Source organism: Schistocerca piceifrons, chromosome 2, assembly GCF_021461385.2.
Source record: "Schistocerca piceifrons isolate TAMUIC-IGC-003096 chromosome 2, iqSchPice1.1, whole genome shotgun sequence".
NCBI classification, from domain to species: Eukaryota; Metazoa; Arthropoda; class Insecta; order Orthoptera; family Acrididae; genus Schistocerca; species Schistocerca piceifrons.
The window spans coordinates 823485387-823511805 of record NC_060139.1 but is presented as its reverse complement, the minus strand read 5'-3'; the positions used below and the strand labels follow the sequence as shown (position 1 = coordinate 823511805).

The following is a 26419-nucleotide window of genomic DNA, read 5'->3' as shown; positions in this document are numbered from 1 at the left end:
CAACGTAGTTCACAACGCAAACGCCTTCAAGAATGTGTAGATCCTCGACTACCCTACCCAGTTCCATGACTTGTCATCCACACAGCAGGTCTGGGATACGTTGGGAAAACGTACATACTCTAAGAAAGAAAAAAAGATGCAAGGTAGGACTCCAACCACGGTCTCAGCTTCAGGCAGTAGAGACCACGAACGTCACAGCACAGAAGTGGTGGAAAAGCAAAATTTTGCGCGTCATATGATTTAAGTCGTGGAGTAGAAACCAGACACTTTGCGAGACATCAAACGATATTTTGCAGTACTAAAGGTAATACTCTCCGATGTTAACAGCTCCCCATCAGTCTTCAATTGCTTTCATCTACACCCATCGTTTAACAAGCTATTTCTGAACCGAAACGTCTCCTGCCAGTAGAACCCAATTCGATGTATCCTACTTGACTTTCGTTCGAAATACTCATCTAATATTAAATTGATATGTTACGTTTCGTACAGCCTTCTACACTGCGAAAGACAGACGTCATTTTCTACTCGTTCCAGTGAACGCAGACAAAAGACTGAAGCGAGATCTGTTGAATCCATTAAATTATTTTAGCCGCTCTGAGCCTTTGAGTATTTCATTTCCTATTCTCACGGAAATTAATACCTTAATTGATATTCGCGCGCTTGTTGTGGCATCCGTTTGTCCACATCAGCAAGGCAAAATGCGTTTGAAATAATTTTATTCTATTCTTCCCCAAGGTCTTTTAATTTCGCACGGATCAGCAAGCAGAAATTTCCTCGCGCATTGTTAACTATATTGTTGGCAACTACACTTCTACTGACGGATAAATATTATCGACAACACCTCCACTATGGAGCTATCTTTATAGGAAAGCACACTTAAGTTCAGAGAGAGCGCCAGTATTGCTGATCCAAGGCCTATACATAGATCAGTAGTCAGGGCTCACAGTACTATGTTGTCATTATTTGCTGGCTGATGTGGCATTTACTTTGCTCTCTTCTTTTAGTTTTGTTCGTGACCCTCTATTATCCCATGTGATGGAGTCAGAAGGCCGAAATTACAACGTAAATAGCCGTCAACATTTGTGTGTTGCATCTCTGATACCTAATAGAGCATTTCTCCAACTATTTTTGCGGTACAGCGTCTGAGACCGTTTCTGAGCTTTGTATGATACTCCAGATTACCAAAAGCTATTATTCTAAAAGACTCAGCAAAGGAAACCTCACACAATATGACATTATTAAGTCTTTTTTTACATCGAGAATCATATCCTGGTCGGGAAATGTATTACCTATGAGATCACTTTGTGCATTGAGATTTTTCCTCTTCTGGTGTTATCTTATGTATTTTTTAAATGAGCATGTACATGTTAAACTTCAGGAAAAAGATCTTTTGTTGATAGCCGTCGACAGACCTACGTTTCATCGATTGTGAGGTGTTTAGCTGCGACAGGTCATTGGTGAATACTGGATACCAGAACTTTGCGTTACGCTTTTCTAACGTTCCAAAAACCCTTATTTTTAATAAAGCCACATTTCAAAATCACCAAGAACTGCTAATGAAATAAACTTTTATTTAGAACCACTTTCGTTTTTCCGGTGATCATCAGGTGTCATAAAATTGCTTACTTAAGCAGGTATCGTTCTTACTGTCACGTCAAAATGTAAAATGAAACATGCTGTTACCTCACTGTAACTACGTCAACAGTAAAATCATTAACTAAGTCAACAGGAAATTGCATTAATATAGTTAACTAAATACCTTCTTTCTGAATCAGCTGCATTACAGTAATGGGGTACACGATCGAAAACCCGTGCGCATACGAACCTTGGAATCCGTAATATTGGGGTCTGTGAAACTGGAACGTACCTGCAGATCGACCTCGCGGTTGTTTTATATGATTGCCTTAGGCTAATGCACAGGCGCTGTATGGTGCGCTGTCACTCGGGTGTAATGGCGTTCAGAATCAATTTCCTGTCATACGAATGTAGGTTTCCAGTTGTGTCCCAGGACCTCTCTACCACGGAAGGATAAATCATCCCTTTACTAACTTAACGTTCAATGTTTTCCATGGCCTAGTTTTATTTGGATACATGCTGCGTCTAATGACGTACTTCCACGAAAAAATTTGCAGTTAACAGTAGAAAATTCTTCGTTCAGACTAACTATGATGGGCACTTAGTTCAACAGAAGTACAAGCCCTGACAGGTTTTAATTGTTTACGCAGGTTGAGGCAGAATTTAATTTATTGCACAGGTAAGTGACATGTACGTTATCTTAGTACGTAGTAAATATGCAACACAACAACTGCGTGACAGTCTAAGGTTTGTTATTAAATTCTTGTAGACAATTTCTCTGATTCGCGTTGTAGTAAATATGCAAAGGAATTAGTGAACTTAATGCTTGTTGGATATTTATATTTGCACGCAACCCAAAACTGCAGCAAGTTGGACACAAAAGCAAATAGCTCTTTTACACGACTGAGCGCTACAGCCGCGTTCCACAAATGCAAGAACAGTTTTAAAAATGTAATGCTGACACACTGGACAGGCAAAGCTACATTTATTGGTATCAGAGCCTAGTCGTAATCTTACAATGAAAACTGAAAGTGTTTACCTGCATTGTACACGCTATCTGATCTGAATGAGGTAGACTGTTGGGGCGGACAACGGAGACAATAGCGGCCCCGAGCGGAGAGAAAGCGGTGATTGCCGACACTAGACAACTATGGTCGTCACATGCCCGGGAAACAATACAAGACCGTTCTGGACTTCGACACTTCCCTCTGTGACGATCATGCACTCCGACATCGAGCGACGATATATTTCTCACGTTTTTTCAACTCATGTGAAGAACTCTTCCGCGTTTGTTTTTGCCTCTAGAGCCCAGACAACTCAGTGAAGGGTATTGTACTCTTCAGTGCATTGCTATATTTGAGTAATATTCGTTCCAAAAAAACATTCGTAGCAATCGAATCCATGGACTGAATGGTGAATCAGCTAATAGCGGACGTACCATTCAGGATGAGGAGAAGAGACTACGATGAACGGCATCAACATCTGCATCATTGCACCAGTTATGGCAGATGACGCTGGAGCGAGAAAAGCCTTTCGTTAATCTGCCAAAGAAACCTACGACAACAGCTAGCACTCTGTTTACCAATATTTAATCACTCATACCAGAATACTCTCTATGTTTGTTAAAATACTGCGAGGTTGCCATTGTTTACCACATGCTGACAGAGGTACGGGTGCTTCGGTCGATCCTTAAGTTACTTGGGAAGTGTGTGGGCCAATCTGAAAATACGCTAATTCAGTCCACAAGTTTAACAACCTAGAGAAAGTTTTCTCAAGGGTCGGTTTTTCAGCTTAATAACACTAATGACCTCGCTTAACCTACGGTGTATAGACCCATGTTCAACATTTTTAACGCTCTCTTAAATGAATAGTTCTGATGTCTTTTTTATGCTCCTCTCATGTCTTTCCATGGTTTCCTACATCTTTGTAAAATCTTATAAGACGGAGGGACGATATAACCTATATATTTCTCTACGTAGTGGCCACCCCTTTAGACCTGATGATCCCACGAAAGCGTGCAACTATAAACAATAAAGTTACCCAGATGTCGAACTGAACCAATAATTTGGCTTCTCTGCGAAAACAGCAATAGATTAACTGCGAAACTTTGATTCCTCTCGCCAAAAATATTTAGCATCAGCGGAAGTCAACAAGTGCAAGAGAGAACAAGTTCTCCAACGTACTTTTAAAGCAGTTAAAGTGGTGTGCGAGAAAGCCAAAGCAGACTCACAACAGAAACCCATTACGACACCGACTGTCTTATAGCGGCAATCCGTTCTCCGAATCAGCGCCCACTCCACACTCAGTGCTTTTCGCGTCGTCGTTCTTCCAGAGAAACGATATCCACCATCAAACACACAATCAGCGCTACGCAGCCCAGCAATTGTCGTGCGTGCTGCACCCATACACCGACCAAGAGAAAGAAAGAGGACATTTCGTATGTCAACAGGGCACACATGTCAGTCTGATGGACAAACGTAATTTTAAAAAAATGGTTCAAATGGCTCTATGCACTATGGTACTTAACATCTGAGGTCATCAGTCCCCTAGACTTGGAACTGCTTAAACCTAACTAACCTAAGGACATCACATACATCCATGCCCGAGGCAGGATTCGAACCTGCTACCGCAGCAGCAACGCGGTTCCTGATTGAAGCGCCTAGAACCGCTCGGTCACAGCGGCCGGATAAACGTAATTTTATTGGAAATACACTACTGAAGACCAAACGCTTTATATTTACGTACAACTCTTCAACTCCTCTGGGAATACTTTCTGTTTGAATTGATGAAAGCTAAATTGGAGAACTAAGAAGAAACAAAAGTGAAATATGCGCAAGAATTTAAGCTGCAGACATAGTTTTATTTAGGAGTGCTCGCGCCAACGCAAAGCGCTAGACGCAGAAGCTATGAAGTAAGAGAAGCACCTGCTACAACCGAATGTTCTCATGGGACTAGGAACGTGGAAACAGTAACACAAATTACCGTTTGAGTAGTAAGAGGTAACAGCTATGTGCTCAAGGCTCGTTCACTTATCTAAGGCTTCTGTGGAAAGTGATGCAATACCAGCTTTCGAAACTGTTTATGACTTACGACCTTTAGGTCTAAAGCATAAAGAAATTGAGCTTGACGAACAAGTAAGTACGAGGGCGTGCTGAAAATTAACACATCCGAATGTATATGAAAACTCAAACCTTTTTAAATAAAACAAACTTTATTAACGTTCCACATCTTTATTCTACCTGTCTACATATTTGTTTCTCAACGTAGTCACCCTGGCGAGAAACACATTTCTCCCAACGACAGACCAGTTTATTGATACCGCCACTGCAGAAGGTTTGACTTTTGTTGACGGAGCCACAACCTCACCTCCGTCTGCACGGCTTCATCACTATCAAAGTGACGTCCTCTAAGAAACTCGGACGGTGCCATTCGAGACTGTATGGAGGATTATCGGCGACAGTGAACCCAAGCGTCGGATTGCTGCAGATGTCGCAGAGTTCGTGCACGGTCTGGCATAATCATGCTGAAGAAGAGGATGTCCTTGTGTGGACGAACTCTTCAAATTCGAAACTTGATTACAGCACGCTGTTTCTCACTCACCGATATATAGTTACGTTACACAAAGCCACGTTATACGCAACAGTTCGGAGACCTCTAGCGTCAGAGGGCTGCAAATATGTACACATGTGGAATAATGATGTAGAATGTTAACAACTTTTAAATTTAAGACAGCGTTAAGAGTTTTCACATAAAAAATTCGGAAGCGTTAATTTTCAAAACGCCCTCTTAAAATGGAATAATAAAAATATTGAGATTTCCTGCAACTCACGAGATTTTTTTAGTAAATGAAACAGGCATAATCCTAAAGTAGTTTTAAAAACTATGTATTTTTTTCCCGCTTGGTCATATTTCGTGCGATATATGCCTTTGCCATTCATTGACAAAAGGAGACAGTTTATCAGGTAGTACAATGAATTTAACAGATTAAAATGGAGCGTAAGCCGTGGTGTAGCGTGAAACAAATATTAAAAAGCAAACGAGCATTTGGAACAATCGGGGGATCAAAGCCCGTATTTTAGTGTTTTTGTCTAAGATAATTACAGAGCCACAGGATTTATCAGTAGAGAACTGAAATCGATGATCCATGGATATAAACATCAAAAGGTAACAAAATAACTTGAATTCAGGGGAGTAACTGTCTGGATGCAAGATTATAGGGCCCTAATTTGACCAGGATAAAAATAAAGAACAACTAAATAAATAATAAATTAAAAGTAGGCATACATCAGCATGTATCACCCACGTTCAGATTAAGGTTTCTGAAAAAATGAATTGGAGGGCACTTACAAAGTTTTACGTTCAATGGAATTACGAACTATTTTTTCGAATTTGAAAAAACACACACACACACACACACACACACACACACACACACACAGACAGAGAGAGAGAGAGAGAGAGAGAGAGAGAGAGAGAGAGAGACTGACTTTCCCGGTTTGAGAACCAGCTCAGTAGGTATAAGGGAAGAATTTTGGAGTGATATTTTGGAAAAACGACTCCAGTATATTTTAAAAGACATCATGGCCGCCTTTGGCTTACAACTGTTTATTCACAAGAGTCATGAAACGTTAACTCAACCATTTGCTGTAAATGATAAAGGCAAAAATGTGGATGGGAGAAAGGAAAGAAATTTGGCTACGGCATCGTTGTTATAGTGTAAGGAGAAAAGAAAAGAACCACGAACGAAAAAACATATCTTGGGGGAAAAAAATTACTGGCGGGTAGCAGTAAGTGTGTGTCTTCACAGCAACCGTCCACTTAGTATCAATAACGGCGACAGTTAATAGACTTAAGTACTTGTCATATTGACAGTTCAATTTACAGAACTGTGATGACATTTCATAAAAAGCCGTAAGTGCGTCTTAATTTGTTTGATTAGGCTGCCCAGTATATTGTGTATTCAGAACATCCGCACTTTCGGCTGAAAATTAAGCTGTCATTTATTGCCGGACTAAAGTGATCACTGTTTAGACTCTTAAGGTTAATTTTTCGTTATGCGTCTTAGTGAATGTTAGGGCACGCAGAAGACTTATCAACCCACTCAGTGGAAGTGCAGGGAACCAGTATGTTCGCATGAGAATGTACCGGCGCACGCAGGTCATCCGCAGCCGTTTGTCACCGAGTGACACGCAACCGGATGACTGAACATCCTCATGTTACTCAACATCAAAGGCTCTGAAGGAAGTGGGAACCTCGCACCGTTTGCCTCTAGAGCACGACAGCAGTGGCGTGTACTGTGACTGCGAATCTTTGAAGCAAGAGAATTCCGGGCTGTGAAGAAACTCCACGTCACGTCCTATGCAGACAGGCGGTCGGGAACGGAACCTGGAGCTACAGAAAGGAAGCGTTCTGAATACTGGTGACGTTTCATCACATTAACTGGTAACCAAACTATTCACACCTTCTACATCTCATTTTTTATTCCAAATATAACAGTGGAGGACGGGGGGTATAGCTTACTGAAACTAGTTGTCATATTTCTTCCAAAAAGAAATAATAATCATCTTGCGAGAACTGAACAATTCAGAAATCGCCCACACCCAACGTGCGCGAATCACTGTCTCAACTATTTATACAGGATCAAAGAAAGGAATGTTAAGTCTTTGCTTCGTCATCACAAGTGTCAAAGTTGTAGCACTAACAAGTGGGACAAGGATATGGAAAAGCAACTGGCCGTAGCTTTGTCGTAAGCATTCACATCTAATGAACCAGAAAATAAAGAAGTCGCGGAGAACATAAGCCGGCCGGTGTGGCCGAGCGGTTCTAGGCGCTTCAGTCTGGAACCGCGCGACCGCTACGGTCGCAGGTTCGAATCCTGCCTCGGGCATGGATGAGTGTGATGTCCTTAGTTAAGTTTAAGTAGTTATAAGTTCTAGGGGACTGATGACACTCAGATGTTAAGTCCCATAGTGCTCAGAGCCATTTGAACCATTTGGAGAACATAAAACAATATTTGAATCGGTCTTCAGACGGACGGACAGAGCTACAGAGTAACAGATATTCAACGAGACTCTTAAATATCGATTCGGAACTCCGTATTATTTTCCTTTACTTCTGTTTTCCCGAAGTATTTCGTTTCCCATTCAGTAATTCCTTTACTCACGTGGTTTTGCTCCCGCCGCAAAAGTATATGGCCACCGACAGAGACAGCATACAAAGAGTTATTTAATGCATCTCCTGACAAAAAATACTGTTCTATCTCTGTATATCATTTTTCATTTTGTACAATAGCCAAACATTAGTGAAAAGAAGACAGAAACGCTGACAATGTTCGCACACGAAACGCCTATAAGAAGGGTAAAATGGCTGAAACATAATAGCGCCGGAATTACAAGAACTGCCTGGAGGGAAATGTGTGTGACCTTGAAGTAGAACTTTGATAAGCGCTGGCAGTAACAGAGACTAGAATGTAGCAAGTTTCTTTCATATACACTTACAGAAAAGTTTCATGTAAATTAAGAAAGTTGTGCAAGGAAAGTATCATTATAGTTGCATAAAATATTTTGATTAAGAAAATATGTGTATTACATTCGTTTGTGAACTTTACAGTTGCTTTCGATGTTGATTTTCGAGTTGAACTGTCCACTGTAACAATACGAGCTGAAGAATTTTAAACATTCACGAACTTTTAAATGTTCCAAAATCGGATTATGCCCTCCATATGTAATAATCGTGACTTTCAGATAAATACTACGCTGTATCTTCTTGTTGATAGGAAACTGGACCACATTTAGATGTGAAGTCGTCACCAACAAAATTCTGAGCAACACATGAGATGCGCGCCCTCGCCCAACGTTTGCACTGGTATATTACCAGATCCAAATATTTATGGAAGAATATTGTCAGTGTTAAAACCATATTTCTCCGTGAGTGCATTATGCAACACATTAACAGGCAATAGAACGTAGATATCTATACACAAAAATAATTCAAATGTTTTTGTAAGTCACCAGAAAGGTGAACGGTAAAACAGACAACGATAAGAGTAACAATGCACCTTTTCGTCCACTATACAATGTAGTCACTATCTACTGTTGGTACGTCGCGAACGAAAACCGTTATTCTAGTACACGACAAATAACGTCTTAAGGTCTATCATGGAAAGTGTCTAGATGACGGGTACGTTGGAATCTTGTACAGCAACAAATAATAACTGCACGGCTTTTTACTACTCAGAACAAATGAGCACAAGAGACGAAAAATGATTCACTTCCCAGCAGGCATCATGCTGACATCGTCTAACATCGCCTATTGCCTTGAAAATGATTTCAGATTGGTACATAACCCGCAATTTTTTTTTCCAGGTACGCGATACCCTGCTGAAGCACTCATTGACAAACAGATTACGAAGAGCTACCAAATTACAACTATGTTGATTGCTGTTCCAAGTAAGGAATAAGATGGCGTGATTTAACAAGGCAGGGAAATGCGACGGGGTGTCAGAGCTCGTCAAACCCATGCATGCAGCCCTGTACCACGGCTTTTGTCATCTTGGAAGCCGGTGTACCCAAGGCACACTCCATACGAAGATACAGAAGAGAGGATTTCATCACCAAGGCTCTTGAAATAACGATCCTAGTTTATATTCACTAACCTGCACGAGGGGGCCGAATCAAGGTACGAAAAACATACCCAAAATGCACGTTAAAACAAGAAAAAGGGGAAGAAGATTCACCGCGAAGGAATTATCCTAATGGGACGGAAATCGGTAGAGATGATGTACATGTACAGACAAAAATAATTACAATTTCAAAAAAACTGATCGACTTATTTAAGAGAAAGAGCATCACAAATTGAGCGAGTCAATGACGTGTTGGTTCACCTCTAGCCCTTATGTAAGCAGTTATTCAGCTTGGCACTGATTGATGAAGCTGTTGGATGTCCTCCTGAGGTATATCGTGCCGAATTCTGTGCAACAGACGCGTTACATCGTCAAAATCCGTAGTTGGTTGTGGGGCCCTCCCCACAATGCTCCAAACGTTTGCAATTGGGCAGAGATCCGGTGACCTTCCTGGCCAAGATAGGGTTTAGCAATGACAAAAACAAACAGCACAAAGTTTTGCCATGTGGGGGCCGGCATTATCTAGCTGAAATGTAAGCCCAGGATGGCTTGCCATGAAGGGCAACAAAACGGAACGTAGAATATTGTCGACTTACCGCTGTCCTGTAAGCGGCCGCGGATGATAACCAAAAGAGTCCTGGTTGTCAAGCCGTATAGCGGGAAACAATTAGGTTGGTACCCCACCGCTCTCCAGCGCGTTTCCAGACACGTCTTCCCTGGTCAAGGAGGCTCAGTTCGAAGCGGAACTCATCACTGAAGACAGTTATTCTTCATTCGATGAGATTCTAAGCCGAGAACTTGTCTAGAGACACCCCAGGCAGCGGTAGGATACCAGCCTGACTTTCGCTCGCAATACGGCCCGACAACCAGGAGTGATCCCTGATTGCTTGTCTTCTCACTTCCAAACGCTACCATGGCCAGCAAGGTCGCGTGATCCCTCTCCAGTTGCGAACGTTTGGAGTATTAGAGCTTCTCATGATAGCCCTTAGGAGAACATCCAACATTTCTGTCAATCAATGCCAACCCGAGTACATGCTTGGATAAGGGCCGGACGTAGAAAAACGCTTTATTGACTTGCTCAATTTGTGAAGCTCCTTCTCTTGAACAAATCATCCAATTTTTTTGAATATAATCATTTGATTTGCCTGTGCATGTACATCACGTCTACCGGTGTCCGTTCCATTCGGATAATTCCTTCGTGCCCCGTTGTCTTTTTTGTCTTAGAGTGTATCACAGAGTCATCTCTAACCTAAACTACACCCTCTACACACGGCAGGTTTAGTGCTTTATTGGGCAGTTGGTGGATATGACGCCTTGCATCTGAGGAGCGAAAATAGCGACTCGTTCAACCACACGACGCACTTACAGTCAGCTACTGTCCAGTTTCTGTGCTGTCTGACTTAGTGAAGCCTTACGCACAGCTGTAAGCAATGGCCTTTTGCGAACTACCCCGGTCCGATGCTGATAGCGTACAGTTGCCTCTGCAGTGCTCGCTCGGTAACTCATTAAGATCGACCTGCATTCACTTGCAGCGCATTTCATGCTGGGTTTGAGACCGGTTGTCAATGAAAATGTTTGACGCTCTTCTGCGGCCCCTGTTGGTTAGGATATTTTTACTACCATTGCGAGAGGTACGTGTTTGACAGTCTGCGTCGACACACCAACAAATCGACTTCATTCACGGTGTGGTCACGGGCACGTCCGAACACGATGACTGTTCTTCTGCCACGGCTGCAAGTCCATCCATCTTACTGTCCTGATTCCATACAACCGACTGACACACACACACACACACACACACACACACACACACACACACACACAGACAGAGAGAGAGAGAGAGTGTAAAAGGTATATATTTTAGGAAAAAAGACCGTCGACCTTCTGTATTTTGGTTTTTAGGTTTCATTTCCGATATTTAATAGAAATGAAATCTAAAAACTGAAGTACAATTAGATTAGATGTAAATTTCATTTTCGATATGTTTAAAAAATAAAACCAGAAAACAGAAATGTAGACAGTCAATAAACCTTTTTTTAATGAAAAACGCTCACTTCATTGTTAGAAGTGTTCAAAAAATTCCAGCCTACACGCAAACGTTCTGCTTTGAAGAGCAAAGGTAAGACTTTCTTCACAGTTCTTACAGTTGCTAAATGTTTGATTTCTTTTATGCATTATTTGTTGTATTTATGAGATTATGAGCGCCACGTTGATTTGTAGGCTTTATTCTTCTAATTATGAATGAGTTAGTTGAACTGTAAGTTTTATTCTAGGTACACAAGTAAATTAATAACGTTTACGTTAATACCTTTTATTTTATTCATTTTGTTGTACCTCGATATATTTCCTTAGCAACTATAAATTGCGTTGCAGGTTTCTGGTATCATCTTAGGCAGCAGGTGTGGGGATACAATTGCATTGAAGTTCCTGTCTTCGTAACTTTTGCCAGTGGCTACAAATCGTAATGTAGCTGAGAGCTTCCCCTCGCAACCTACAGCCTCTCTCATGACTTTACCGTATTCTTGTTCGTTAAGAATTGTTTGATGATATGCAGTAGCTCCGAAAAGCATCTTTTCATTCTTTCTTAGGTAAATACGATATTCATCGGCTCCCACCGCTACAACTAAGAGAGTGACGTTGAATTAATTTCTTTGCATAAGCCACTTGCCGCAATTTCCTTTCGGCTTTTTTGGCCGTGTTACCTCGAAGGGCGCCAAGGCAAATCCCCATTGTTTCTGTATAAAACCAAGCGGCATCTCGTCGAACGTAGCCCCATAAACTTCCTATAAACGATTCGCTACCTGCAAAACAGGGTGGCGTTGTAATAGCCGAGTGCAGTATGTCGAGACGTGACTAGGGTGCCACGAAATTGAACAGTCACTCGCTGAACAGACAAATCAGTGCGCTTTTAGGGCCCCTATAATGGCGCGACTAACAATTTGTCTACTGAGCTTATAAAACTGAATATGAAGCATAATCTTTACATTTGTATTGTATGTTAACTGGGGACCTAGAAACGACGGGGAGGTTCCGTCCCCACCGCAGCCGCAGTGGTCCACAATCCCACGACGACTACCGCAGTCCACTTCACCCCTACGCCGCCCCACACCGAACTCAGGGTTATTGTGCGGTTCGTTCCCCGGTGGACCCCCCAGGGAACGTCTCACACCAGACGAGTGTACCCCTGTGTTTGCGTGGTAGGGTAATGGTGGTGTACGCGTACGTGCAGAAATTGTTTGCGCAGCACTCGCCGACATAGTGTAGCTGAGGCGGAATAAAGGGAACCAGCTCGCATTCGCCGAGGCAGATGGAAAACAGCCTAAAACCATCCATAGACTGGCTGGCTCACCGGACCTCGACCCAAGTCCGCCGGGCGGATTCGTCCCGGGGACCAGGAGCTCCTTCCCACTCCGGAAAGCCGTGCGTTACACCGCTCGGCTAACCGGGCGGGCATCTTTACATTTAGTATTATTGCTCTCTCCAGAGGACAGAACGTTGATCAGAGTCGCCCTGATAAACTGCATGCTTAGCGTACCCAGTATTCACTGATGTTCTTCCAGCCTTATACTTCGCTAGGCCGAGCGACAATATTAACTCCATCGCTCTCTTCTTGAGGCAGTAAATTATCTTGGTATGACTCGTCATTTTTCAAAGTAAACTATCTGCAGAGCAGCCACACTGAAGGCGCGGTGCAAACAGCTGATAGGCTGGCAGCACGCGCGTAATCGCACATCTCCGGCGAGAGGAAGCAGGCACCGCCGCGCCCTCTTCGCAGGGCACACCGCCGCCGCACACGACCTCGCCAAAATGCGAGCGCACGTCACGGCCGGGTGTAGCGTAGCTCTGAAATAGCGACCCCCACCGCCACCGATACCGCCACCGCTGCCAGATTGCGCCGTCAATGTGAACGCCCACCCCGCCCATAAAATTCCACACGCTGCCCGCATTGAGCAGCTGGCCTTTTCTGTAGCTGTTTTTTACTACTTCAGATGAATTCTGTGGTGCTTCATCCAACACGGCTACAGTAGGCACTCTCTTCACTAACTTCGGATTTTTCGAGTGAGTGTTACTACTCTAACGACAAAAAACAAAAATCTTTTAGTCTTAATTTACGTAACGGAGATCACGTATACGTATTAAGTATAGCACTAGATGTTCAGTTATCAAATACATTGTGGCGTACGCGTATTGAAAAACTAATTTATCTACATTTGCAAATCGCTTATTTTCTGTTTCCAAAAAACTGTTAAGATCTGGGTTGGTGTAAGTGGAAGCAAATAGGGGTAGAGATTTTTCGCATTGCTATGGGTCTTCGACTGCATTTTATCAAATCGACGTCGTCTATGGCTAAGGTTAGTGATAAGCTGTTCGCGTGTGATAGTAGACTACTCTTGTTCTTTATACGTGTATACATCTCACAACTTTCACCACCATTAATTCTGTTTTACATCTCTTAAAAGCTGCTCTTTACAAAAGAATAGAGTTAATTATTATTGCATAAACGACTCCTGTCTATCTACTTTGACAAAAACCTTACACTATCGTCAGAGGAAAAAATTATTTAATGTCACACTTGTTGAAACAAAGTAGCCGCTATCGTATAAAAAATAAAAAGCCCACAGGTGCTAGATGATTTGAGAGGGATGAGGGAATTCCGGTTGTGTAAAAGACAGGAAGAAGCGGAAAAGAAGGTCCTCAAATCAGCTAAATTCGTTTAGCTCTCCTGCTTAACTAACCTTCGATATAAACTTTAACGTGAATGACAAGCGACTGACGCCGTACCATTCGGTTCAGAGCTTTTTCGCCTTAATTACTGTCTACACAGGTAAAGAATTTTCTTCACTGTAATTTGGGGATTACTGAAGAATAGGATACAAACCGTGGGCTTTGACCAATGACCTCAAAAGTTACCATAGATGATGTATTGCACAGATTTAACAACAAGGACGAGTACCGAGAAACAAAGGAATATAGGACAGAGAAAACAGATGGTAGACATGTAGTACGTACATTCATATTTCGAACATAATGTTAAGTATATCGCTTCTTTGAATCCTAGTATCCTATTCTTCAGTTGACTTGATTTATCTATTCCTATGAATATGGAAGACTTTAAGTAGGGTTCGTCAGTTGCAGTACGAATACAAATTTTACAGCTTTCGCTTTTTTTTTCGCCTTCGCTAGCACTAGTATCCTATTCTTCAGTTCATCGATATGGGCGAACTGAATATGGGATACAAATTTCATGTATGTCTATTTTTTCGCCTTCGCGTAGTTCATTTGAGTTACAGGATGCCAATGTTAAGTACGTCGATATTTTCGTTTTCGCTAGCATTGGTATCCTATTCTTCAGCTGAGTTATACGTATAGGTCAACTGAAGTATGGGATAAAAAATTTACGTATGTCAGTCTTTCCGCCTTCGCTAGTACTAGCATCAGCTGCAGAATAGCAGGTCTGTAGTAGACGAAGAAAGCAACACCTGTAAAAGTTCTATGTTGTACTTCAGTTGACCTACATATGTCAGCTGAAGAATAGGATACTAGTGCTAGCGGAAGCGGAAAAGCCGACATACGTTAAATTTATGGCCTGTACTGCTGTTAACCTATACAGATCAACTGAAGTTTGGGTTTCAACTCATATATGTCAACTGAGGTATTCCACAGTAACGTTACTTCTGTCACTTTATTCTTTTACTTTCTTTCTTGGCAAAATGGTTCAAATGGCTCTGAGCACTATGGGACTTAACTTCTCAGGTCATCAGTCCTCTAGAACTTAGAACTACTTACACCTAACTAACCTAAGGACATCACATACATCCATGCCCGAGGCAGGATTCGAACCTGCGACTTAGCGGTCGCGCGGTTCCAGACTGAAGCGCCTAGAACCGCTCGTCCATAGCGGACGGCTACTTTCTTTCTTGCACCAGTATCCCATTCCTCAGTTGAGCTGATAAATCCATACCTACAAACGAAAATCAAAGTGCAAAAATTTTTCAGAATGAAAAAATTTATCCAAAATACACGAAACTCACTAAGTGAAAATAAATACCGAATGAACTGGAACGAACAAATTATTTGGATTAATACAAGCGCCAAAAATCTTACGCAGTATCTAGCCCTGTCCTTTAAAAACACATTCATTTGTATCAGTTTACAATGGTGACGTCTCGCCACAAAAGATAACCGATTTATTACCTATGGCTCGAAAATAAAGACATTAATGACTATGAGTAAAGTATGATGTCATTGATCAAAGACAAAGGGTTGTATCCCCTTCTTCAGTGAAATACGATTAGCTTTCCTGCTTAACTAACCTTCCATATAAACTGTAAGATGAATGAAAAGAAACTGATGTCGTATCATTCGGTTCAGCGCTTTTTCGCCTTAATTTCTGTCCACACAGGTAAAGAATTTTCTTTACTGTAATTGATTAGATATGTGAGGAGAGATTTACCAACAATTCATTGTTCGTCAGTGTTCTTCATAGAATATTATAAACTGAGAACTTTTTTTACAGTGAATGTTCGTAAAACTTCGTTAGTAATAACAGGCTACTTTAACAAGAAGGAAAAGCGTTACTTACATGTAATACAGAGGCTGAGACCGAGAAAGAAAAGAAGCCAAGAATCACTTATCTTCTGTTGTTGGCCCAATTTCTGGAAAGATGGGTAGTCTCATATGATAACATAGCATCTAATGAGAGAAAGCCTTCTTTGTAATGTTCAAGACGAAACAAATCTCCAAAGTCCTGATGTGTACCGCATTCTGTACGAATTTGGTAAACTGTTGGAACAATCGAGGAGTTGTGCAAGGGTCATATAAGCGAAACACTCGACTCTAACCACCAATCAAATAAGCTCTCGCCGAAATGAAGTACGTTTAGGTCGGTATTATGGTGCCAATGCCACGTTTCTGGGGTAGTGTAATTGAAGCGTTTATGGAACTAAAGACGTCAGAAAAACAAACAAATCTGGACAGAGGTTTCAATTTAAACATGAACGAGTGACCATCAAAGGGCGCAGCGGGCACCGAGAGTCGAACTCTGTTATAAATAGCGGTGCGACTGGAGTCCACTCAGCGAGTACGAACTGACACAGTTCGCAGCAGCTGAAGAAGGCGGCGCCTGGGTTTATCGTCAACATATCGCGCTTAGAAATAAAATTAAAAAAAACTCGGCTGAACACGCAAAAGCCTACAACTCCAGAGAGCGCAACAGCACTGTCGCAGTCACAAAACCAATCGGCGGCAGCATTCCGACTGTGACTTCCAGGATTCCGAGCGGTCTCTTCTCGGAATTCTGTTTGGGTACGTGCTCTCACAACATGACGCTGCCGTTCCGCGAAAGCTGACTTGCAGGACCTGGCGTAACGTCGCCTAGTCATGCTGCTCCTTCCGCCGCAATCCCCGACGGGAACCTGGGATTTCCTTGAACTTTCTTTGTTTTAAGCTTTGCTGAAATCAGCAGTCTGCATAAATCTCGATTCGACATGAAGTGGATTTAAAGAATGCGCTGCATCTGAGGCTGGATTAAATACGAGCTTCCGAGGCGCTGCATTTGAAGTATTCCCGCTCGCGTGTCAGAAACGTTAACACCAAGTGAACAGTATCATCCGGAAAAGTCCTGCGCTGTCACGGTGGAGGAAAGTGAACGGTGAGTTTTCATATGACGAGGTGTTCTGGGAAGCTGATGAAAGAAGGATGTTCCCGGCTACCCAAGCTACTGAGGCTTTATCACATAATTTGCTACATCCTACGTGACATGCCAATACGCCGACGACTCGAATTATTCAGTCGATATCAAATACAATAAAGACATATTGAAGTATTAGACTAGGGGAACCCGAAAGTAGCGTCGTCTCTGCGACATTCAACATTCGTTTGTCACTTGCCATCTCAATGTGTACTTCAGAGTCGTGCAAAAGACATATTAAGGGTAGAATGACTTATTTATTCGTAAATAATTTTTTTTGCAGTTTACGGTAAAAATTACCAGTCACATACCGGGAGAGATACATGCCCAGTATCGTATCGCGAGCATAGTTGCTGTCGGAAACATACGCGATATTTATCGAAGAGCATTAGACACTCGCGAATGTCTAAGTTCCAATCGGTTAATTTTGATTTTTCCGACTAGTATCGACCAGGATAACCAACAAATATACACAATGACATGTTAAGGGCGGAAGCGGAGACAAATCCCTGTCAAGACAATCGAGGAACTGCTAAACTCTCTCAACCAACATTAGTCAACCATCCAAGAGATTCGTAAAGACAAAAAAGCTAAGTGATCCAGCACATCAACTTATTCCTCCAGCGGCACAATACAGAAGAGATATTTGTCCGCTTGATCGCTGGAGATGAAAAATGGGTTCTCTGTGATAATCCAAAACGCAGTGGCTCTCTCCGAATGAAGCGCTACGGAGTACAATTAAGCCAGTTTTACGCCCCAAAAAGGCGCTTTTGTGTATTTGGTGGAGAGTTCCGGCGGTCGTTCATTTTGAAGTGCTGAAACTAGGACAAACTGTGAATGCAGACGTTTACTGTGAACAATTGGGTAGAGTAAATTAATCTTTAATTGAAAAGCGCCGAGCGATCGTCAACAGGAAAGCCCTATTCTGCAACACGACAATGCAAGAACGCACTGAGCAAGGGGAATCCTGGAAAAAATTAATTAACTGGGGAGGGAGGTACTGCCTCACCCATCATACTTGCCCGATATCGCGCCATCGGATTTCCGTTTTTTCCGATCACTACAGCATTTTATAAGGGGCACAAAATTTCAAAATGTGGACTATGTCGAAAATTACATCTCCAAATATTTTGCTCGAAAACTAATTGACTTTTATCGGTCCGGCCTCAAAAGTTTGCACAGTAGATGGTAAATTATTGTTGATAACGAAAATGATTACATCATTGATTAAAAAATAAATACTTGTTAACAATTTATGTTTGAATTTAATGTGAAAAGATACTACTTTCCATTCCCACCTAACACGAACGTCTAGCGAATTCTTACGTTCGGTTTAGAATTTCTGAGTGGAGTGTGCATCTGTCTGACAACAAGTGGAGGAACAGGTAGTAATTTTCTTTGTTTTTTTTATCTTTTATGGAATACTTGAGGACAAACCACGAGAAACCTTATTCAGAACTCTCCTAAACGAGAACCTGCCCCTCCGGGAGTCGTTATTTGGATTAAAAATGTCCTTTCAGTTCGCCTTTTTCACAACTGCATAATTTCGGCTGTGCAGCCATTTCAAAGTGATGCAAACCGTAAAAGAGCTATATGTGAGCTACACTCAAGATTTACGTTGACTGTACGTCGTTAAGACATTAATAACTGCTTGATTTCATGGTCGGTATTTATATGCTTGGTGATTTTTGTTGTATGGGCTTTATGCTATTGGTCAAACTATGCTTCTGCTACCTTACCTTGTTTGAAAATACTAACTGCATCTCTATATCCTCTAACGATGTTTCCAGCATTACGAGACGAAAAACGTTAGGCAGAGAAGCTTACCTTAGACCGAGGCATAATGGTGGTGGTGGTTGTTGATTCGGGGGAAGGGATCAAACAATGAGGTCATCGGACCCATCGGATTAGGGAAGGAAGTCGGCTACGCCCTTTTAAAGGAACCATCCCGGCATTTGACAGAAGCTATTTAGGCAAATCACGGAAAATCTAAATCAGGATGGCCGGACGCGGGTTTGAACCGTCCTCCTCCCGAATGCGAATCCAGTGTGCTAACCTCTTCGCCACCTCGGTCAGCGGCATAATGCTCATACAACAAAAACCATCAAGGATATTAATAATTAATCCCTTAATCAGGATGAATTAATGAATATCCAAATCGAGTTTTTCATATTATAAACCAATAGCCAACTCATTGCATGTCGCGCACTGGTAGGGAAGATGTATCTCAGTATAACGTATAAAACTACACCGAAAGTACCGAGGTGCTGCCGGCCGGTGTGGCCGTGCGGTTCTAGGCGCTACAGTCTGGAACCGCGTGACCGCTACGGTCGCAGGTTCGAATCCTGCCTCGGGCATGGATGTGTGTGATGTCCTTAGGTTAGTTAGGTTTAAGTAGTTCTAAGTTCTAGGGGACTGATGACCACAGATGTTAAGTCCCATAGTGCTCAGAGCCATTTTTTTTTTCTTTACCGAGGTGCTGGCGCCAACAAACAGCTGTCCAGACCTCTTTTGGAGCAAGAGGAGTGCGTAGCCAAATTACCGTCTGGCATCTGGCTAGTGCTAACTAAACGTATTTGCTCCGATTAGATACATCTGTGGGAATGGCCATGACCTTCGTTCAGGAACCGCTCCAACCGCTCTGTCACAAAGGAAGAAAACAGCGGAGATTTCCGCTCGCGACAGTGTTGTTCTCACGGTCACGAGTCCACTCATTAACTGCTGCCGCAAGACCCATTAGTTTATCAATGTAAGACGCTTCGACACGAAGTGGAAATCAGTCCAGGTCTTGCTGAAGGACGACATGGACATTCGCTACACGTATAGCTGGAGCAGGGAGCCCTAAAGCATGTTTTCACACGGATCGACTTTTAACCGAGCTCTCGTATATTCTCTAAATGTTCAGTAATCTAACCAGCAGTCCATCACAGCTATTACGCAATTGTTGAGACATTAGAACACCGGAAAAACTGTCTCAGAAACGTAGACTGACTCCACAATAAGGAAATGAGAAAATTGCAACAACACGTCCATTAATTTTGTAAGTTTCAAGAAGTGCCTCTTCTAAACCTTTAACTAATCACTGTTAAGCTCTGTATTTGCGACTTCTTGTATACCTTACAAAACACTTATGCGTTTGGAGAAGGCTGGTAGGACGCAAAGTAATATCCAGATTTTCCTCACAGAAAAGCGCAAGTAACGAACGCGATGAAACGTACATCAACGAATCGTGTTCCTCACTCCAGATGCGCAGAGGAGGCCTCTACAGCTTATCACAGTTCAACAAGCTAATTCATTTTTTGCGGACAAAGTGCACACCACCTAAGGCGTTATCGACCGTCTGCTCGTCAGCGTGACGACTCAGAAAAATCGTGACGTGAAGTTGTATTACAGCGAACTGTCTTATCGTTTCGAGGTGAGCGACGCTTTTCGGTAGTGAAAACACCTGCGGTGAGACGGACGACGAATAACTTCTTACCTTCACAAGAATCTTTCTTCAAAGTTAAGACATCGTCAATAAGCGGCGATTAGACTTACGACAAGATGCGAAAACCATTCACAATGTACACAACAGAATTCCATTGCTTTCCACCCTGAAAAGTGAGGCTTCAGTTCTCGTTGCGTTGTGATTAAGGGAAACCACAGAAAGCTAAATTATGTTTTCCTCGTGGGAATTCGAACTACGTTTCTCCCAAGTCCGTTTCTAGTTATCTCAACCGCTACTCGTCGGCTAGGGTACTGTAATTAATTTCAACTGTCCTTTGTCAAAACTACGTAAGAGAACAATGTTTTAATGGGGCATACTTAGAATGTAACGAAAGTAACTGAAATCGTCTACATCATTATCTAAAATTTAGACTTAATTAAACTTTTAGGTTTATGTTCTCTGATTTTTTGTGTTGTCATGATTGTGCTCTGTATGCTTGCTTAACAAGATGCTTATTTGTTACAAGAAGCGTTTATATTTTGTCGCAACTTTATACGAGGAAACGGTGGTCGTAATACTGGAATAACTCCTTCTGAACAGACTTCGGAAGGCCCAACGGTATCGGCCGATCGCCATGTCATCCTCACTGATAGGTGTCAGCTGATGCGGAAATGAAGGCGTGGTCAGCACACTGCTCTCGCGGCCATAGTCAGTTTTCGTGACCGGAACCGCTTCTTGTCAGTCAAGTAGATCCTCAATGGGCCTCCCAAGGGCAGTATGCACCCTACTTGCCAACAGCGCTCGGTAGGCCCGAACGGTCATCCATGCAAGTGGTGACCTAGTGCGAAAGCGCTTAACTTCGGTGATCTGATGGAAACCGGTGTTACCACTGCAGTAAGACTGAAATAAAGTATAATAACTTCAAAGTTTAGTTTCCTCTCGCACTACCATGTCGTACCTGACCTAAAGCTTAGCATCTAAGCATACCAAAACCATTCACTGTTGTTAAAGCTGCAACAATACCGTTACCAGACTATCTGTCATGAAGTATATAATAAACATAACCGTCACTCACAGACTAGGCCTAGGCCCGTTCCGACTAGCCGACTGCTGCCTACAAGGCAGTACGAGGAGCGACCTGTGATCGTGGGACGTGTGATCACTATGTCGCCAATCCCTCCAGCCGTTACTGTCACCAGATTAAATACGATACTGTCACTGTCTCTTTATTCAAACAGCTCCTCATTTGGCGTACCGGACTACCCTACCACAGAAAAAAATTTGAGGAAGTACCGGGAATCGAACTCGGGCCCGTACCTAACGAAAAGCGTCGACGCTAACCCTTTTCTCCCCTATTTGTTTCTTCGTTGTCTTTCTTCTTCGAGGAGATCGGCTCTATGCGGACGTCGCAAGGCGTCTCTCAACATCTAGAGATGAAAACTTTACTCAGTTTTTTAAAATGTTTTTATTATGGAGGGTGACTAGCCGCTGACCAAAAACGCTGAGCTACCGTGCCGGCTGCCATTCGGCTAAGGGGAAGGTTAATTTTTTTTAATGGTTCAAGTGCGATGGGTATTTTGGATTACTTAATAGGAAACCCAGCAGCGTCAGGCTATAGCAGCCCGTCTTATTGTGACAGATTGCAACCTGTCTTATGTGCAACTGAGTGATCATAGAATTTGGCAGAGGTGATTAAAGAATTTGTTTAACTTAGAAATTTGAAAACATAATACAATAAACAGAACCATATGGGAAGAACATATTCTACTTTTTTTTAAATGTAGATAACAAGTGACGCAATTTGTAGATCCATATTTTGCAGATCTACATTTGAACTGGTCGGTGGAAAGAAGGTGCTAACCCTCTGTTTAGCGTGAAATTACTTGATTACGGTATTTCTGCATTTTCGAATGCAACACAAGCTTTTAACAAGCAGCTCCATTAGTGCCGCTAGAAATAACTATCTACGATGTAAATTGTTTTGTCTTACATATTTGTATCCTTGCCTCTGAATATAACCAACATATAACCTGCAGTAACACAAAATTACTCTTGTGGATTAGCACTTTTTTCCTGTGGTCCCTTCGTCTGACCGAATAGTACTGAATGGGGACGGCGCACAATTATCAGGAACATCAAAAAACTGAAGTGAGTGAGGAAATTAGTCGAATGTTTCAGTTTTTGCAGGATGTGAGCATTGCTTTAGTTTTTATTACTTATTGACGAAGAAAGTGCTCTCAGATTGAGCTTTCAGTAAAGGCCCAAGAATGCTCTGTGAAGTCGCTTCTTAGAAACGATGTAACCGTTTTTCCACTGCTGACAAACAGCTAAAGTTCATTTATGTTGGTAGGTACGTCTAAAAACGCTACGCCGCCAAAGCAAATACAGGAAATATGCTCGGAGTTATGATAGCCCTGCAGCACAATGGTTATCATGCGATAAGGCAAAGTAGGTATAAAGAATTGGAAACTATAATACAGGAAATCACCTTGGCGAAGCGAAAGAGAACACGAAATATTAAAGTCAACATTTCTATATGGCCCAAATCCTTACGCGTATGTGGGTGCGGACTTTCCAGTAGCTAAATGTCGACATTTCGGCTTGCAGCGCCCAAGGCCGCGGGTTCGAAGTCGAACGAGGCCGGCCGGTTCTTTGACAGCAGCTCGCCGGCTGCTGCCCCGCCTACTTTTCACAAGTGCGTGCGAGAAAACAGCTGACCTGACGCCTTTAAAAGCATTCCTAGCTGCAGGAAGAACAGGAAAATGCAGCGAATTGATGCCGTGAGAAATCCGACGTCAATATTACGATGTAATGAACGCAAAAAGTCGAAAACGGGCAATTTTTATTTTTAATCAATAAGTTATCACTACCGATTTTCAAACCTTGAGAAACAAATCTCCCGTGATGTCGGTCGGGAACAGAGAAGGTGCCATATACAATAACAACTGAGTTATATTTACCTAACTGTAAATTACTGACAATACTACATTACATTTGAAACACTATACACTCACGCGGGAACCTATTTACTGGAAATACTCGTTTAATTCAACGACAAAATAGCACCTGGCTAGAAAGCGAACATGCATGCTGCATTTAGCTTTTCCGTTGTCTCTCGAGTAGCAGCTTAATGCAGCATCAAACATGTTTCGGAAATGTGTATCGGTTAAAGTATGTGACTAAGCATAGCGTAAGGCACTGCAAAGTCACTTCGAAACGACCCAAGGATGAAACAAAATCTTTATTACTTTCTTGGACACACCACGTATCGATGACCCTTGAGAAAGGTACAGGAAGCTTCCAGCTGAACAAAACAAGCCAAGAAAATTCCCGAGTTAGGTTGCAAGAGCTATCCTGCAAAAGCTCCAATTATTCGAGTAGCTGTTAAAAGATTTGTGTCATTTCCAAGGTAGGCACATAGGTTTTTAATAGCAAATCGAAACAGGGAAATGAGTCATAAATTGAATGAGAAATTCAGTCCGTTGTCCTGCGACAGGCGTATCATCTTAGTCAATGTAGATTTCGAAGCACAGTTTCATTTTCAGCACTCCATCCGGGCGTTAGTTGGCATTCACTGCGATGTCAACGCAATGGAAAGCCTGTCAGAGAGTGGGCTACCTTACACAGGACATTGCAATGTACTTCTTTCGTCATTGTATTTACTTTGCAGGTGTACTGTTTGTCAGTCAACTATTTTTGACTTCTGTCAATGATCAGTCAAAACCTGTCGACAAATTCATGCGTCTCACGTTCTCATTACTGTTTACAGTGCGACAATCGTAAGATTAAATGTCCCCTCGTCTTGCAGGCTGGCATCTGAGCAGGGAAAACTTTTTGGGCGACATACCTTATTCAGCTGAGGGTTTCGCAGATGGTCGAGCCCTCTGGTGAGCGAGGGGCAAGCGGAGCTGCCGCTCTCGTTGGCCGCCCACTGGCCCATCTTGTCCCTGTGCAGGTCGGACATGGTGGATGCTGCTGCTTCTGCTGCTGCCGGCTCCGTAGCTGTGGACGTCTCCTTGCTGCTGCCGTCGCCGCGTTTGCACGAACACGCCTTTCCTTCTGGCTGGCCGCTCTCGACGGCAGAACCGCCATTATAACTCATCCTGTTGGAGGGGGGAAAAGCGGCCGTCAGTGACGTCACACAAAGCGTGCGCTTTGGAGGCAGAGGCGGTGGCGCCGCGCGGCGGCGGCCGGCGCTACTGCCAGGCGATCAGCTGAGCGGCAGACGCTACCGAAGCTGGCTCTGGGTCAGCTGCCGTGGATCTCGACCTACATCAACGAGTTTGGGGATCCCTGTCCTTGTAGCTCAGATGTCAGCTGCTCTCATGGATGCGCGCTTCTTAATTGTGTGCATCTGCAACTGCACTGCACGCACTGTGACGAACCGTATTCAATAATAAGACGAATATTTCCCCGGAACGCCCTTCCTTCTATCATTAAATACTTCACACCCTTCCTCAGGATAAATTTAACCATTTTGCTCTTCCAGATACTGAAATAATTGTTGATATATACCTGAGACAGGCGAAATACCCTCAGACTTCAAGAAGAATATGACAATTCCAATCCCAAAGAAAGCAGGTAGTGACGGATGTGAAAATTACCGAACTATCAGTTTAATAAATCACGGCAGCAAAATACGCGAATTCTTTACAGATGAATGGAAAAACTGGTAGAAGCCGACGTCGGGGAAGATCAGTTTGGATTCCGTATAGAAATATTGGAGCACGTGAGGCAATACTGACCTTACGACTTATCTTAGAAGCTAGATTAAGAAAAGGCAAACCTACGTTTCTGGAATTTGCAGACTTAGAGAAAGCTTTTGACAATGCTGACTGGAATACTCTCTTTCAAATTCTAAAGGTGGCAGGGGTAATATACAGGGAGCAAAAGTCTATTTACAACTTGTACAGAAACCAGATGGCAGTTATAAGAGTCGAGGGACATGAAGGAGAAGCAGTGGTTGGGAAGCGAGTGAGAGATGGTTGTAGCCTATCCCCAATGTTATTCAATCTGTATATTGAGCAAGCAGTAAAGGAAACAAAAGAAAAATTCGGAGTAGGTATTAAAATCCATGGAGAAGAAATAAAAACTTTGAGGTTCGCCGATGACATTGTAATTCTGTCAGAGACAGCAAAGGACTTGGAAGAGCAGTTGAACGGAATGGATAGTGTCTTGAAAGGAGGATATAAGATGAACATCAACAAAAGCAAAACGAGGACAATGGAATGTAGTCGAATTAAGTCGGGTGATGCTGGGGGAATTAGATTAGGAAATGAGACGCTTAAAGTAGTAAAGGAGTTTTGCTATTTGGGGAGCAAAATAACTGATGACGGTCGAAGTAGAAAGGATATAAAATGTAGACTGGCAATGGCAAGGAAAGCGTTTCTGAAGAAGAGAAATTTGTTAACATCGAATATAGATTTAAGTGTCAGGAAGTCGTTTCTGAAAGTATTTGTATGGAGTGTAGCCATGTATGGAAGTGAAACGTGGACAAGAAGAGAATAGAAGATATCGAAATGTGGTGCTGCAGAAGAATGCTGAAGATTAGACGGGTAGATCACATAACTAATGAGGAGGTATTGAATAGAACTGGGGAGAAGAGGACTTTGTGGCACAACTTGACTAGAAGAGGGGATCGGTTGGTAGGACATGTTCTGAGGCATCAAGGGATCACCAATTTAGTATTGGAGGGCAGCGTGGAGGGTAAAAACGTAGAGGGAGACCAAGAGATGAATACACTAGGCAGATTCAGAAGGATGTAGGCTGCAGTACGTACTGGGAGATGAAGCAGCTTGCACAGGATAGAGTAGCATGGAGAGCTGCATCAAACCAGTTTCAGGACTGAAGACCACAACAACAACATATTTCTGTCATCAACTGTAAGCTAACGCACCCACCCCAATCCAAATGAAGGTTCCAAACCAGCTATTTACTGCCTACGTGAAACTCTTCTCATCTCTTACTCTCTACCTTTCAACAGTCAGCTACTTCCCTCAGATGTATTATACATTTACTTTTTCAAATATTCTCTCCATTACGGTTCCACTAAGGTGGCGCAGTGTTAAGATACTGGACATTCGGTTGGGAGGAAGACGGAGACCGT

The 26419-nt window shown here is 42.6% G+C and overlaps 1 protein-coding gene across 1 annotated transcript in view; it reads right to left on the bottom strand.

The window, feature by feature from the left end:
- Window positions 1–26419, bottom strand: part of LOC124777682 (NADP-dependent malic enzyme-like) — a 144549-nt gene that overhangs the window by 82918 nt on the left and 35212 nt on the right. Inside the window, exon 2 of the mRNA XM_047253159.1 lies at window positions 24161–24416. Within this exon, the coding sequence (XP_047109115.1) occupies window positions 24161–24416 (256 nt within the window). The remainder of the gene's footprint in view (window positions 1–24160; window positions 24417–26419) is intronic.